General features: G+C 35.2%; 1 protein-coding gene across 4 annotated transcripts in view; it reads left to right on the top strand.

The window, feature by feature from the left end:
- Nucleotides 1–14,867, top strand: part of LOC101963736 (cytochrome P450 2C18) — a 43,808-nt gene that overhangs the window by 10,237 nt on the left and 18,704 nt on the right. For 2 of the 4 annotated variants that reach the window (XM_078037393.1, XM_078037439.1), the window contains exons 2-5: nucleotides 4,822–4,984; nucleotides 5,147–5,296; nucleotides 8,592–8,752; nucleotides 12,223–12,399. In XM_078037393.1, coding sequence (XP_077893519.1) covers nucleotides 4,822–4,984; nucleotides 5,147–5,296; nucleotides 8,592–8,752; nucleotides 12,223–12,399 — 651 coding nt within the window. Of the gene's footprint in view, nucleotides 1–6; nucleotides 646–4,821; nucleotides 4,985–5,146; nucleotides 5,297–8,591; nucleotides 8,753–12,222; nucleotides 12,400–14,295; nucleotides 14,366–14,867 lie in introns of those variants that run through there. The other 2 variants (XM_078037344.1, XM_078037312.1) reach the window with 2 other exon arrangements.

Consider the following 14,867-nt stretch of genomic DNA (forward strand, 5'->3'; position numbering starts at 1 on the left):
CATCCCCAGCCCCTATCTTATTTTTTTGATGAAATATCATAAGTTCAATAATTTTATGTAAAAGTCAGAGATACACTTATTTTCCCCCAAGTCACGAATTTCCAACCAGCATGTTGAGCAATGTTTTGGATAAAATGCTTTATTTTTTTCTTAATCCTAGCTGCACATGGGTACCACCATAGGTTGTGTGCTTGTGTGTTTGTTTTCTTTCTTTTTTTTAATGCCTATTCTGTTATCTCAGACTTGCTGAACTAGATTGTCATGATTAGAGGTTTGGGAAGGAGAACAAGAGTAAATAATAGTTTGTTTTTATCCTTATCAGGGGACCTTTGTACAATCAGAAGGGATTGTAACTTATCTAGTTTATTGGTTCAGCAGTTCGTGTCAATAGGACACATTCTGATTAACTTGGAGCAGTATAAAAGCTTTACATTGACTGCAAGCTCAAAGCTGTCAAAGTAAAAGAAGGCAGCATCAATGGATCTTGTTGTGGTTCTGGTGCTCAGTCTCTCTTGTATTCTTCTCCTCTCACTATGGAGACAGAGATCTGGGAGAGGGAGACTCCCACCAGGACCCATGCCTCTCCCAATTCTTGGGAATATCCTACAGATAGATGCTAAAAACATCAGTGAATCTTTAACCAATGTAAGTATGTTGATGCTTATCCAGTGGCTTGTAAATTGTTAATAAATTAATCCTTCGGTTTAAATATATATATATGCACAAGCAAATTATGAAAAGAGAATATTGCAAGACAAATACTCTCTGTTGATTATGATGTTTCCATTGCTTTTTATAGTTTTCATTGTTAGACGTAATGAAACAATACATTGGGGATAAAAGAACCATTTACATTTAATATTTAATGGCAATATTAAAATGGCAAAAGTCTGGAATACATTTCCCTGTTTCATAATCAATTACTGTGATTTTCTATTTGCTGCATAATCTAATCTCCATAATCCTTATGGTTTTGAGTGAATTTTTATTTGTTTATGTCTTTCATCTCCAATTCTGACTAGATTGTTTTTTATGTGTCTATGACTTTATTGAAATGCTCTTTCAACTGAGTTTTCTCTCCTAATTCTTTCCTTAGGACTTCCTATAGTTTATTGAAAATTTTTATAATCAGTTTTCTATCATTTTTCTCTGGAATTTTATGCTCTTTCATATCAGTGGGATTTTTTGCTGGGGCATTGTAAATTAAGGAGGAAGACTTGTTTGTCTATTTTTTCAAGTTTTCAGAGGTCCTGTACTTTTACTTCACTTGAGATGGATTCGTTTTCCATTTAAAACCTATGTCCTTTTAGTGTGTAGCTACATTTTGGGAAGGCACTTCTCTGTGTTTTGGATATATGAGTACGTTCATGGGTATGACCTGAGGTACCTCTGTGGTTGATCTTCCTTGGGGCCTGGTTGTTGGTTTTGATGTTTTTTTCTCCTCAATTCTATGTGTTGAAGTAATGTTGATGCTGAGGTTGGCTAGAACATGGGTGGGGTGAGATTCTTTGTTACTGGGCTGAGTTGTGAGTATTGCTTGGGAGCAGGATATCTACTCTGTGAACCTGAAGTGACTCACTCACTCTCCAACTGCCCTTAGAGGAAGTGCTGAGCAAGAAATAGCACTATTGTTACCAATAGATGTATAGCCTTAAGACAAATGTTCAGTATTTATTTTGACGTCTGTAACACTAATTGCCACCTACAGAGGAATGGTGGGATCAACAATACAAACTGTGAGCAAGATCAGTCATTAGACAGCAGGGGTCTAGTAAATTACCAGCTGTGTTAATAGTCATAACAACATGAATGAGGTACAAATTGCATAAAGGATATAATTTTATTTTTTAGTGAAATTACAGTTTCTTATGTGAAGATAAAATAGGTTAGAAAGAAGAAAGTTTGAAATGTTTTAAAAAGTGAAGCCTGGAGAGACAGTATATAGACCACAAATGTTGACTATAAAGAGGGAGAAATAAAGAATTAACCGTAAGTAGTCTACAAATTAAAAAAGAAGAAGAAGGAACAGGAAAATTTGAGTATTATTAGGAGAAGAGAGTGAAGAAGGGGCAATAAAAAGGACAAAAACCAAGGTATAGCAAATAAGTAAATATAAAATCAAAACAATTCAAACCTATATATGAATACATCCCTCCTCTGTGAAACCAAAGCTAAATAATAAACAGGTACAGAAAAAAAGCAGTTAAAGTGAGATCAAAATTATGTGTTTACATATATTAAACCTACTCATACTATGAGAGCACACATGCCCATACACACCCCCAAACACAATTCTCACACAATGGAAAAAAGTAAAAATAAATTACAGTGAAATGATATTTGAAAAAAATTTAATTTGTTTAATTAGTTACACATGACAGTAGAATGCCTTTTGACATGACAGTAGTGCGTATTTTGACTTATTATACATACATGTATTCCATCTAGAATCCCATTCTTCAAGTTGTACATAATGTGGAGTTACAGTGGTTGCATATTCATTTATGAGCAAAGGAAAATTATGTCTGCTTCATCCTACCGCCTTTTCTAATCCCATCCACTCTCCCTGCACTTCATTCCCCTTTGTCTAATCCAGTGAACTTCTATTCCTCCCCTCCCTAGTCTTCCTTGTTGTGGGTTAGTATATACATGTGAAAAAAAAATACAAAAGTGAGGTTAAATCATGCTAAAAATAATTATGCATACCAAATGAAACAATGTACAAATAGAAAAGACCCTATAGAAGGAAAAATATAGTATCCAAAATGTAGAAGGAACTAAAAATCAAAATCAGACAAAATTAAACTAAACAACTTTTCAAATAACCTTATTAAATATGGGCAAAGAGGAAAATAGATAAAACTGGAGACCATCATGCTAAATGAAATAGGCCAGATCCACAAAGCAAAGGATTGAATGTTTTCTTTGATATATGGAAGCTAGACCAAAATAATGGGCAAAAGTTAGAAGGGTAGATTCCACAAAAATAGAAGAAATTAATGGAGTAGAAAAAAGGGTTTGAGTAGAGAGGAAGTATGGCAAAGTTGAAGAACTATGCAATGAATCTGACAAAAATTGCTATGTACATATATGAATGTATTACAATGAATCTACCTTTGTGTGTATTCACAAGGCTCTAATTAAAAAAAAACACTAAAAATAATAGAAGAAACATCAGTAGAGTAGAGAAAAGGGAAAAGGAGTAGGGAGAAAGGAGGGAAAGGAGAAGCAATGGGGACTGAATTAGAATACATTATATTCCATGCTTGCAGAATAACATCAAAATAAGCATACTTAAATTAAAAGAAAGGAGCTTCAGTATTATTTAGAACTAAAATCAATTAATAAAAAGTGGATGAAGAATATGAATAGATATTTTTTTCAAAAAGCATGCAAATTTCCAAGAGGATATGAAAAGAAGCTCACATTACTTATCATCAGGAAAATGCAATTCAGAATTACAACATTATGGTTTGGATGTGAAGCATCCCCCAAAAGCTCACATGTGAGACAATGCAAGAAGGATTGTAAAAGAAATTATTGGGTTATAACTTTAAGGCAATCAATGATTTACTCCCTGATGGGATTAACTGAGTGGTAGCTGGAGGCAGGTGGGTTAGGCTGGAGAAAGAGGTGCATTGGGAGCATGAATATGGGGTATATATTTGTATCTGGCAAGTGGAAATTCTCTCTCTCTCTTGCGAGCGCTCTCTCTCTCTCTCTCTCTCTCTCTCTCTCTCTCTCTCTCTCTCTCTCTCTTTGCCTCTCTTTTTCTCTCTCTCTTTCTCTGCTTCCTGATCACCATATGAGTTGTTTCCCTCGGCCACACTCTTCCACCATGATGTTCTCCCTCACCTTCAGCCCCAAGGAATGTGTGGGCCTTCTATGGGCTAAGACCTCTGAAATCCTGAGCCCTTTTTCTCCTCTACAGTTGTTCTGGTAGAGAACCATTAATACATACATACATATATATATGTATGTATGTATTAATGGTACCTCAATAAAGCTGTTAATTTAAAAAGTTTTTTAAAAAAACAACTATGGGCTGAGAACTAGAATAAGAGAGTGAGGGAAAGAATTGATCATTCAGAATCTACTGGATGGTAACAGAATCCTTGTGGGTTTTTCACAAAGCTTCTTTCTGTACCCTATGAATTGCCAAGTGAGAGAAATTGTTCTTGTATGAGATGCTGCATGGCCTGATGTTGCCTCCCTAGTATTCACTCTTTTGCTGTGATAGTGATAGCTGTGGTCTCAACCTATAAGTCTTAAGATCATCTGGGGTTTTAAAATATAGACTGCCAGTACTCATTGTGGGCTTACTGAGTCAAAATCTCTATGACACAAGTCCCGAGAGTGACCCAGAAGAAAACAGACAAGTGTTGGTATAAAGGTGGATAAGCCCTGGGGACTGATAAATTGTTAAACATCAGAAGTTGAAAACTAGAGATTCAAATTTGAGTCTTCTGTTTATTAAAAATGATATTCTACAAATGAGTTTGTAACTCTCTGACTTCAAGTCCTTTGCATGTAAAACAGGACAAATAAGTCCTCTAGATGCATTGATGTGAGGATTAATTATTGTGTAGACATCAATTGCTTGAGTGGGTATGGCACATAGTAGACCATCCTTAAGTGATAACTATGATTGCCATCACATTTGTGAGTACAATTTGGAAATATTTGAAGATTCTTATGGCACTGTAATATATAATTAATATAATGAGACTAATTTGAATAACAGTCTGAATCATTCTGAACATGTAGATCGAATGCTGATCTTCTTCAGCTAATTTTTGCATTTTTCTTTCCCATTTCCAGTTGTCAAAAGCCTATGGCCCTGTGTTCACTGTGTATTTGGGTATGAGGCCCATTGTGGTGTTGCATGGCTATGAAGCTGTAAAGGAAGCCCTGATTGATCATGGGGAAGTATTTTCTGGAAGAGGCAGTTTCCCTGTGGGTGATAGAGCTTCTAAAGGACTTGGTAAGTGTGCATGCATGTGAGGTGGCTGAACAACGGTCATGGGGAGGAGGAAAATATAAAAGAGAAAGCCAGGTTAAGCGTGACCATTTCTGTGGGTTCCACTTATCAACTTCCTCTAACTTGCCTGGAATATCCTCCTAGATTCTGCTCTCCCTCATTTAGGAATCATTTTAACTACTGGAAGCAGATGGAAAGTGATGAGGCGCTTCTCAGTCATGACTCTGAGGAATTTTGGGATGGGGAAGAGGAGCATTGAAGACCGAGTTCAAGAGGAAGCCCGCTGCCTTGTGGAGGAGTTGAGGAAAACCAAGTGTGAGTGATTCATTATATCACAGTTTTTTTTTGCTTTCTGACTTCATCCATGATGTCTTCCAAGGCCAGTATCTAGTAATTTTACTAATCTCTGGTTTTACATTATTTGTATATCTCCTGAAAAGTCTCAATAATCATGATTATGCTAAATACTTACCTCTCTGTGTCTTTTCTATTGACCCATGAAAGTGTTTTTCACATTATCTCTGATTTTCAGCTTGAATTCAGATTGCTCTGTTGTCAAATTTGTCTTCCAAATTAAAAAAAAAAAGAAAGACTTAAAATCATACTTTAACAGTGAGTGATATAGAAAAGAAATTGCCAGTCTTCCCTAAGTACCTTCTAACTCCATAGCTAAAAGAAACCTTTGTTCTGAAAGCTTAGAACACTGGAACATTTACCTCATCTGTCAGAGGAATACATAACTTGAAAGCTATATAACTTGAAAGTTTTGCTCGTGCCCAATGCTCTGTGCTATCTTTGTATCATTTTTTTATTTGGTTTTTAAATTATTCTATTGTATTTTTATTGACATGTAATCAGTCCATATTAAGAAGGGTCATTATGATTTTCTTACATATGAATGCAGCATATACCATTTAAAATCCATCCTCTCCACCTCTCTATCCTTCTCACCACCAGCATATAAACTTCCTCATCTCCAGGAATCACTCTTGTACCTTCAGGTTCACATTCATTTTAGCTTCCCCACATGAGGGAGACCATGCAATACTTGGCTTTCTGTTTCTGATCTCTTACCATAAGGTCCCCCAGTTCTCTCCTCTTTGCTGCAAATGACAAGATTTCTTTCTTCTTTATGACTGAATACAAATACATTGTGTATATGTAATAGACCATGTTTTTCACTCATCTGTTGATATAAACATTATAATATAATCTTAGTTTTTAGAGTGTCGTAATTTTCCTGAACATGCAGGAATCTCTGTTGTATGTTGATTTCATTTCTTTCATCCATGTACCAGAACTTGGATCATATGGAAGATCTGTTTATGTTTGAGGAAACTCCATACTGTTTTTTTTTAAAAATAATGGTTATCCTAATGTACATTCCCATCAACAATATAATGTGCCCTTTTTCTACATACCTCTCCAATATTTGTTATTTGGTGTTGTGGTGGTGGTAATTTGTGTTTCTTATTTTTCTTTTTGTGTTTGGATGATAGCCATTCTAACAAGGGTAAAATAATATCTCTTGTTAGTTTTGACTTGCATTTTCCGGATGGCTAATAATATTGAGCATTTTTAAAATGTATTTATTGGTCAGTTGCATATTAAGATTATTTGCCCATTTTTAAGTATATTACTTGGAGTTTGTTAACTTTTTATTTCCTTATATATTGTCAATTTAATCCTTTGTTAGATGAATATTTGGCAAATATTATCTCCCATATGAGCATGTCTTTTTTGTCTATTGACTGTTGTTTAAGAGCTTTTTAGTTTCATGTGATCTATTTGCCTATTTTGCTTATAGGATCATGTAAAAAAAATCACTTGAATCCATGTTGAGGTGTTTTCCCCTAGTTTATTTTGCGGTTCAGGTCTTACAGTAAGGTCTCTGAACCATTTTGGTTAATTTTGTACAGGTGAGTGATAAGGGTCAAGTTGCAATTTTCTGCATGCTACATTTATATAAGTTTTGGTAACTTTGTTGAGAATCAGTTGAGTATAGATGCATGTGTTTTTCACCCCCTGGGGATATCCTTTCTTTTCCATTGTTCTATTTGCCTATTTTAATGCCAGTGCCAAGCTGTTTTGCTTATGGTGGTTCTTTAGTGGGCCTTAAAGCAAGGCATTGTCCTGCCTCCAGCTTTGCTCCTTTGCTCAAGATTGTCTTGACTGTTTGGATTCTTTTGTGCTTCCACGTGAATTTTAGGATGGTTTCTTCTGGTTCTGTAAAGAACTTCTTTGGTATTATTATGGGAATTGAATTGAGCCTGAAAATTGATTTAGATAGAATGATCCTTTTAATTATGTTAAATCTTCAATTTCTGAACATGGGAGATTCTCTCTCTCTCTCTCTCTCTCTCTCTCTCTCTCTCTGTTTTCTTCAATTTCTTTTTGTAATATCCATTGTAGAGGTTTTTCACTTCCTTGGTTAATATTTTTTAATCAAGTAAACTTTAAATCTGTAGTTTTGATATTGGATACTTAAAAAAATAAAAATTATTGTTCACCTATTCGTAATTTCCTTTTTAGAGAGTCCCCCCAAAAAAGAACATTTTCCTACTTTAATTTTTAAATTTTTACTACTTTAGTTTCTTCACCTGTAAAATGACAGGATTGAGTAAAACGATGGCCAGCATTAAAATTAGCCAAACTATATTGTTCTACTGGTGAGTATATGATTCAGAGAAATTATCAAGAAGGTCACAAGGGGCAGGATGGCCAAATAGATTATATTTTGAGACAATTGAAGATGACAGGCTCTATTTCCTAAGATGGAAAAACTTCCCTCTCAATTTTTCTTTCCGTCTCTCTCAAATTCTGTTTATGAACTTAACCTCTGTGTTACCTCAAATTTACTTTGAAATAAAAATTTGTCACTTTTATGTTTATAAATGCATGTCATTATTTATGTATGTTTGCCTTTTTCCTCATAAAACTTGAATGTATTCTGCTTTTATTCATCTGTTCCACAAATATACAAATTTGTACATAGATTCTCTCTATTTGGTCTTTATGCTGGTTTTTTACATGGGTCTTTCAGTGGTTACCATCTATATGAAAGATTCATATTTAAAACCAGCACAGGTAAAGACTGTGTGTGTGTGTGTCTGTGTGTGTGTGTGTGTGTGTGTGTGGAGAGAGAGAGAGAGAGAGAGAGAGAGAGAGAGAGAGAGAGAGAGAGAGGTAAAGAAAAATATATATATTTACAATGATCATCCCTAATTTCTTTTGCTTTCTATATAATTCCTAATTATGCACAGGTATAATGACAAATATGATTCTACACTGAAATTGAATTAATAGAGGTTTTTAAAGTGATCTTTTAAAATGTTTTCCAAATAAGTGTAACTTTGGGTTAGAATGGCTTAAAAACATGGTAGATTTGAATGGAGCATTTCCTAACCATTATTAAACTGGCTAGAAGGTAAAAGTCAATTTGAGACTAAAGTAAAAGTGATAATTTTTTAGCATGCTGAATATTTTCATGTCAAGGGATCTTCTAGATAGATATTGTTTAGAGTTTCTACAATTACCTTTCCCTGTTATCTCAAAGAGAAATACATTTTTTATTTTTTAATGATAATTTTTAATGTTTTCACTTCTTTAGCCTCACCCTGTGATCCTACCTTTCTCCTGGGCTGTGCTCCCTGCAATGTGATATGCTCCATTGTCTTCCATAATCGTTTTGATTATAAAGATAAGGATTTTCTAAACTTAATGAGGAAAATAAATGAAAATGTGCAGATTCTGAGCTCCCCATGGATCCAGGTGAGACAATATCCTACCCCTTCTTCCTGAGAAAACATTTATGTTCTTTACTTTGACAAGTCAAAACTTCTAGTGGTCCAAGCAGTGAAGGGAATCTAGACACCACAGTCTAACCCAGAGTTTGGTGTCATGTAGTGAGCATCAGGAAAATATGACTGAGTCCTTCACTTTATGCACAGGAAACTGAATTTGCACATGTAGAGATGACATGCAAACCTATTGGCTTTCTGGCCAGTGCTTTTCCTAATATCCCATAAAGCCTAATATTTATAAAGTACTTTGGTGACTACAATGGAGTACAAATGACTACAATCTTGTCACTCAGTGGACATCTAGTCCCCTGTGGAGAACTTATCATTCACAAGGTCTGCACTCCAATCACCACTTAGAAATTTCATCACTTTGCTTGGCACAAATACAGTTATCTGATTCTTGACAAAGGATCCAAAACATATGTTGGAGAAAATATAGCCTTTTTAACAAATGGTGCTGGGGAAATTGGAAATCCATATGTGACAGAATTAAATTGAACTCTTATCTCTCACCCTGCACAAAACCAAACTCAAAGTGGATCAAGGACCTAAGCATTAAACCAGAGCCCTGCACCTATTACAAGAAAAAGTAGGCCCAACTCTATAATATTAGCTTATGAACCGCCTTCTTCAACAAACTCCTAAAGCACCGGATGTAAAATCAAGAATCAATAAATGGAAAGATGCCACATTTTTTTTTATCCATTCATCTATTGAAGGGCATCTGGGTTGGTTCCACAGTCTAGCTATTGTGAATTGTGCTGCTATGAACATCGATATGGCAGCATCCCTGTAGCGTGCTCTTTTAAGGTCTTCAGGGAATAGTCCGAGAAGGGCAATAGCAGGGTCAAATGGTGGTTCCATTCCCAGCTTTCCCAGGAATCTCCAAACTGCTTTCCAAATTGGCCGCACCAATTTGCAGTCCCACCAGCAATGTACAAGAGTACCCTTTTCTCCACATCCTCGCCAGCATTTGTTGTTGTTTGACTTCATAGTGGCTGCCAATCTTACTGGAGTGAGATGGTATCTTAGGGTGGTTTTGATTTGCATTTCTCTGACTGCTAGAGATGGTGAGCATTTTTTCATGTACTTGTTGATTGATTGTATGTCCTCCTCTGAGAAGTGTCTGTTCAGATCCTTGGCCCATTTGTTGATTGGGTTATTTGTTATCTTATTGTCTAATTTTTTGAGTTCTTTGTATACTCTGGATATTAGGGCTCTATCTGAAGTGTGAGGAGTAAAAATTTGTTCCCAGGATGTAGGTTCCCTATTTACCTCTCTTATTGTTTCTCTTGCTGAGAAAAAACTTTTTAGTTTAAGTAAGTCCCATTTGTTGATTCTTGTTATTAACTCTTGTGCTATGGGTGTTCTATTAAGGAATTTGGAGCCCGACCCCACAATATGTAGATCGGAGCCAACTTTTTCTTCTATCAGACGCAGAGTCTCTGATTTGATATCAAGCTCCTTGATCCATTTAGAGTTAACTTTTGTGCATGGCGAGAGGAAGGGATTCAGTTTCATTTTGTTGCATATGGATTTCCAGTTTTCCCAACACCATTTGTTGAAGATGCTATCCTTCCTCCATTGCATGCTTTTAGCCCCTTTATCAAATATAAGATAGTTGTAACTTTGTGGATTAGTCTCTGTGTCCTCTATTCTATACCATTGGTCCACTCGCCTGTTTTGGTACCAGTACCATGCTGTTTTTGTCACTATTGCTCTGTAATATAGTTTGAAATCTGGTATCGCTATACCGCCTGATTCACACTTCCTGCTTAAAATTGCTTTTGCTATTCTGGGTCTTTTATTTTTCCATATGAATTTCATGATTGCTTTATCTATTTCTACAAGAAATGCCATTGGGATTTTGATTGGCATTGCATTAAACCTATAGAGAACTTTTGGTAATATCGCCATTTTGATAATGTTAGTTCTGCCTATCCATGAACAGGGTATATTTTTCCATCTTCTAAGATCTTCTTCTACTTCTCTTTTTAGGGTTCTGTAGTTTTCATTGTATAAATCTTTCACCTCTTTTGTTAGGTTGATTCCCAAGTATTTTATTTTTTTGGAGGATATTGTGAATGGGGTAGTTTTCCTCAAAAAAAAAAAAAAATAAATGGAATGGTATCAAACTAAAAACTTCTTCACAGCAAACAATCAAAAATGCAGAGAGAGTCCCTACAGAATGGGAGAAAATCTTTGCCACCTTCACCTCAGACAGAACATTAATTCCAGGATATACAAAGAACTCAAAAAACAACACCAAAATACCAAATAAGCCAATAAATAAGTGGGCAAAGGAACTAAACAGACACTATTCCAAGGAAGAAAAATGAATGTTCAACAAATATATGAAAACATGTTCAACATCTCTATGAAATGCAAATTAAAACTACACTGATATTTCATCTTACTTCAGTCAGAATGACAATTATCAAGAGTTACCACCACCTTAATCACCACAAGTGGATTAATGCCCTGGTTCAATTAAGGCTCTCATTTCTCAACTATTTCATTTCTAAACCCCCTTGTATTTTCTCACACATGAGCTCATGGGGAACACCTCTCATCTAAACCATAACAACATTTCAGATGGCATCTGACCTGACAAGGTAATAGAGTTAGTCTAATAAAATGATGATATTTCAGTGTGTACCATCCTCAATAGATACTTTTGCCTTATGCTTAGTTGGCAGGTTCTGCATTCTTCATAAGTCGATTGTGAGATCTTGTGCATAGTTACTTCATGCCCAAATGTATTTCACAGTATTTTCGAAACCTTCACTATTCTTTAGTATTTACTCTATTTCTGAGGTGCTTCATATAAGAAAAATCAGAGAACAGCATTGTGCTTTTTAATTTTTTTTAACTTGCATTAGTTCTTTTTAATTATATTTAACAATAAAATTCATTTTCACATAATTATAAAAGCATGGAATATGATATGTTCTAATTCAGTCCCCACCACTTCCCCTGACCCTCTTCTCCTCCCTCTCCCTGTTCTCTTCCCTCTACTCTACTGAGCATCATTCATAATTACCAAGCATTGTACTCTTTCTCTGGTTACCCAAATTCCCCTAAACTCTGTTCTCAACTACAAAGTATCAGTCATGGTAATTCACACCAAGCTATATTTCCAGATTGTAGAGAAAAATTAGATTGAAAATGGAGAACATTTATATAAATTTTTATCCTTAAAGATGATGGATGAATATAGGAAAGGGTTATCATTTCTGATCCTCTGGTCATATTTCTCTCCTTGTAATCTTTCTATAAGCTAGGGGATTATTATACACATACAGTGAAAACTTCTCCCTCAAGGTGGAAACCAATTTTTTTAAAAAAACTTTAAAGTTATATTTTCTAAGATGGGCTAGGCATAATATTCCCGTTTTTCTTATCTGTTTCTAATAAATAAAGGTTTTTATTTTGTAGGTCTGCAACAATTTTCCTGCTCTCATTGATTATTTCCCAGGGAGTCATAAAACATTTCTCAAGAATTCTTCTGATGTAAAACAGCATTTTTTGAAGAAAATAAAGGAACACCAAGAATCCCTAGATATGAACAATCCTCGGGACTTAATCGACTGCTTCCTGATTAAAATGGAAGAGGTACACTGTGAACAACAGCTCAGTTATCTGATTGCTTCTACATTTTGTTCATTGATTAATTTGTGGTTGCTAGGGCTAGTTCAGTGGTCAGGCAAGACATTCTTGACAAGCACTTTAAGCACATCTCATCTTTATAGATATACATGAATTATTATAGAAAAATTAAAATTGAATAGTTAAATAGCTAGAATACATAAATACTGTTCCATAGATATTAATAATCTACCTGATGAAAGACAAAATTCACACCTCAGGTGATAAGGAAATAATTATAGACAAGCTACACAATATAAATTTGGAGTCACAAAATGCAAATTAAAATGATTATTTGTACACAGTGTATAAGAGAATGGGAAACTCTACAATGGCCAGACTGTGTAATGGCTCCTCAGTTATTCAGATCAAATGACCAAAACATATAAAGGTGGATTTTATAGGACAGGATCCATGTTGCCCATTCTAAAATCAACCAGATGCAACAGGAATGCAGACCAGTATCCTCACAGCTGCCTGCCGTGGATGCTGCTCTATGGGGAAGAGTAGCTGGTTCATGACTGAGATTTATGAGAACTTTTCTTAATCAAATATTTCCCTGGATTCTGTATTATCACTTAGATTCCAGAGTTCCAAAACAGTTGCTTCAGACAGTTCATACCAGGTCAGTTGTTTCAGGGCTATACATGGAAGTTATTAGTCTACCATCTTTGAGTTGTTACTTCTGTACTGTCGTCTTTTTTTAAAGGTTTTTATTAATACATTAGAATTATCCATAAGAGTAGGATATATTGTGATATATCATACATGCACATAGCACAAATTTGTCAGTTTCTTTCCCATATACTTCCCATTTCCTCCCTCTTCTCCTTTCCCCCATTCCCTTTCTCTAGTGTCCTTCTCTTTTTTCCATTGTGACAATGTCCCTTTATTTTTTTTTTTATTTCTCTCTAACTGCTGCATATGAGAGAAAACACATGACCCTTGACTTTATGAGTCTGGTTTATCTCACTTAGCACTATGTTCTCCAGTTCCATCTATTTCCTTGAAAATGACATTTCATTCTCTAAGATTGAGTGGAACTTTATTGTGTATACATACCACATGATCTTTATCCATCCATCTGTTGATGGATACATATGTAGGTTTCATAACTTTGGCATTGTGAACTGTACTGCTATAAATGTGTAGGCATTGCATTGCTAAAGATGTGACTTTAATTCTTTGGGATAAATATCAAGGAGTGGGATAGATTAGACATTTTGTGTTTCCATTACTACTCTCTTGGAGATATTTCATAGTGATTTTCATGCTGATTAAACTAATCAACAGTCCTAACAATGATGTAAAATTGTTCTTTTTTCTTCACATTTTTTCACATTTCTTAATGTTTCTTTTTTCCATTTATTTTTATTGCTGGATTACAGTTGTACATAGTGGTAGGATTTGTTGTTACATATTTATACATGCACACAATATCACAATGTCATTCAATCAAAATCATTTTCTAGTATTTCTATCTTCTCTCACCTCCTTACTTCCCCTGTTCCCTTTCTTCTGCTCCACTGATTTCCCATTGATTTTCATGGGATTTCCCCCAACTTTCCTTTTCTTATTTAATTCCTTAGAATTATTATTGAGGAGTGGTATAGCTGGGTAATGTGGTGGTTCCAGTCCTAGTATTTGAGGAAACTTCATAATGATTTCCATAGTGGTTGAGCCAATTTACAATCCCACCAACAGTATAAAAGTGTCTTACTTTTTCCTTTGCATCATCTCTGGCATTTATTATTTTTTGTGTTCTTTTTTTAAGAGAGAGAGAGAGAGAGAGAGAGAGAGAGAGAGAGAGAGAGAGAGAGAGAGAGAGAAAGAGAATTTTTTAATATTTATTTATTTTTTTAGTTTTCGGAGGACACAACATCTTTGTTTGTATGTGGTGCTGAGGATCGAACCTGGGCCTCACGCATGCCAGGTGAGCGTGCTATCACTTGAGCCACATCCCCAGCCCCATTTTTTTTTGTGTTCTTGATGACACACAATCTAATTGGAGATTAAATCTCAGTGTCATTTCAGTTTGAATTTCCTTAATTGCTAAAATGCTGATTTTTTTTATATACTTGACCATTTGTATTTCTTTTGAGAAGTGTGTGTTTAGTTAATTTATGATCATAAATTGCCTTTTAAGGGGCTGTTTGCACAGGAATCTGACTCTGCTCCACTTTTCCTGTCCTCCCAGATCTTCCTTTGAAATCTTGGTGGAATCCTTCATGACTCCCTAATTCCAGAATCTTGCATTAATGCAGTACCAACACTACATGGTTGACACCAAGATTTGCAGCAAACAAGGCTCAAGGGACAATGGATACAGCAGTCTCTCTGACTGCATTATTCTGCACATTGAAATATCTTCCTAGCTCCTTGTGCAAGTAGGGTATTCCCATGGTCTCTGCTCAAAGAAATTTTTACTTTTATAC

The sequence above is a fragment of the Ictidomys tridecemlineatus genome, chromosome 1 (genome assembly GCF_052094955.1).
Source record: "Ictidomys tridecemlineatus isolate mIctTri1 chromosome 1, mIctTri1.hap1, whole genome shotgun sequence".
Lineage (NCBI taxonomy): Eukaryota > Metazoa > Chordata > Mammalia > Rodentia > Sciuridae > Ictidomys > Ictidomys tridecemlineatus.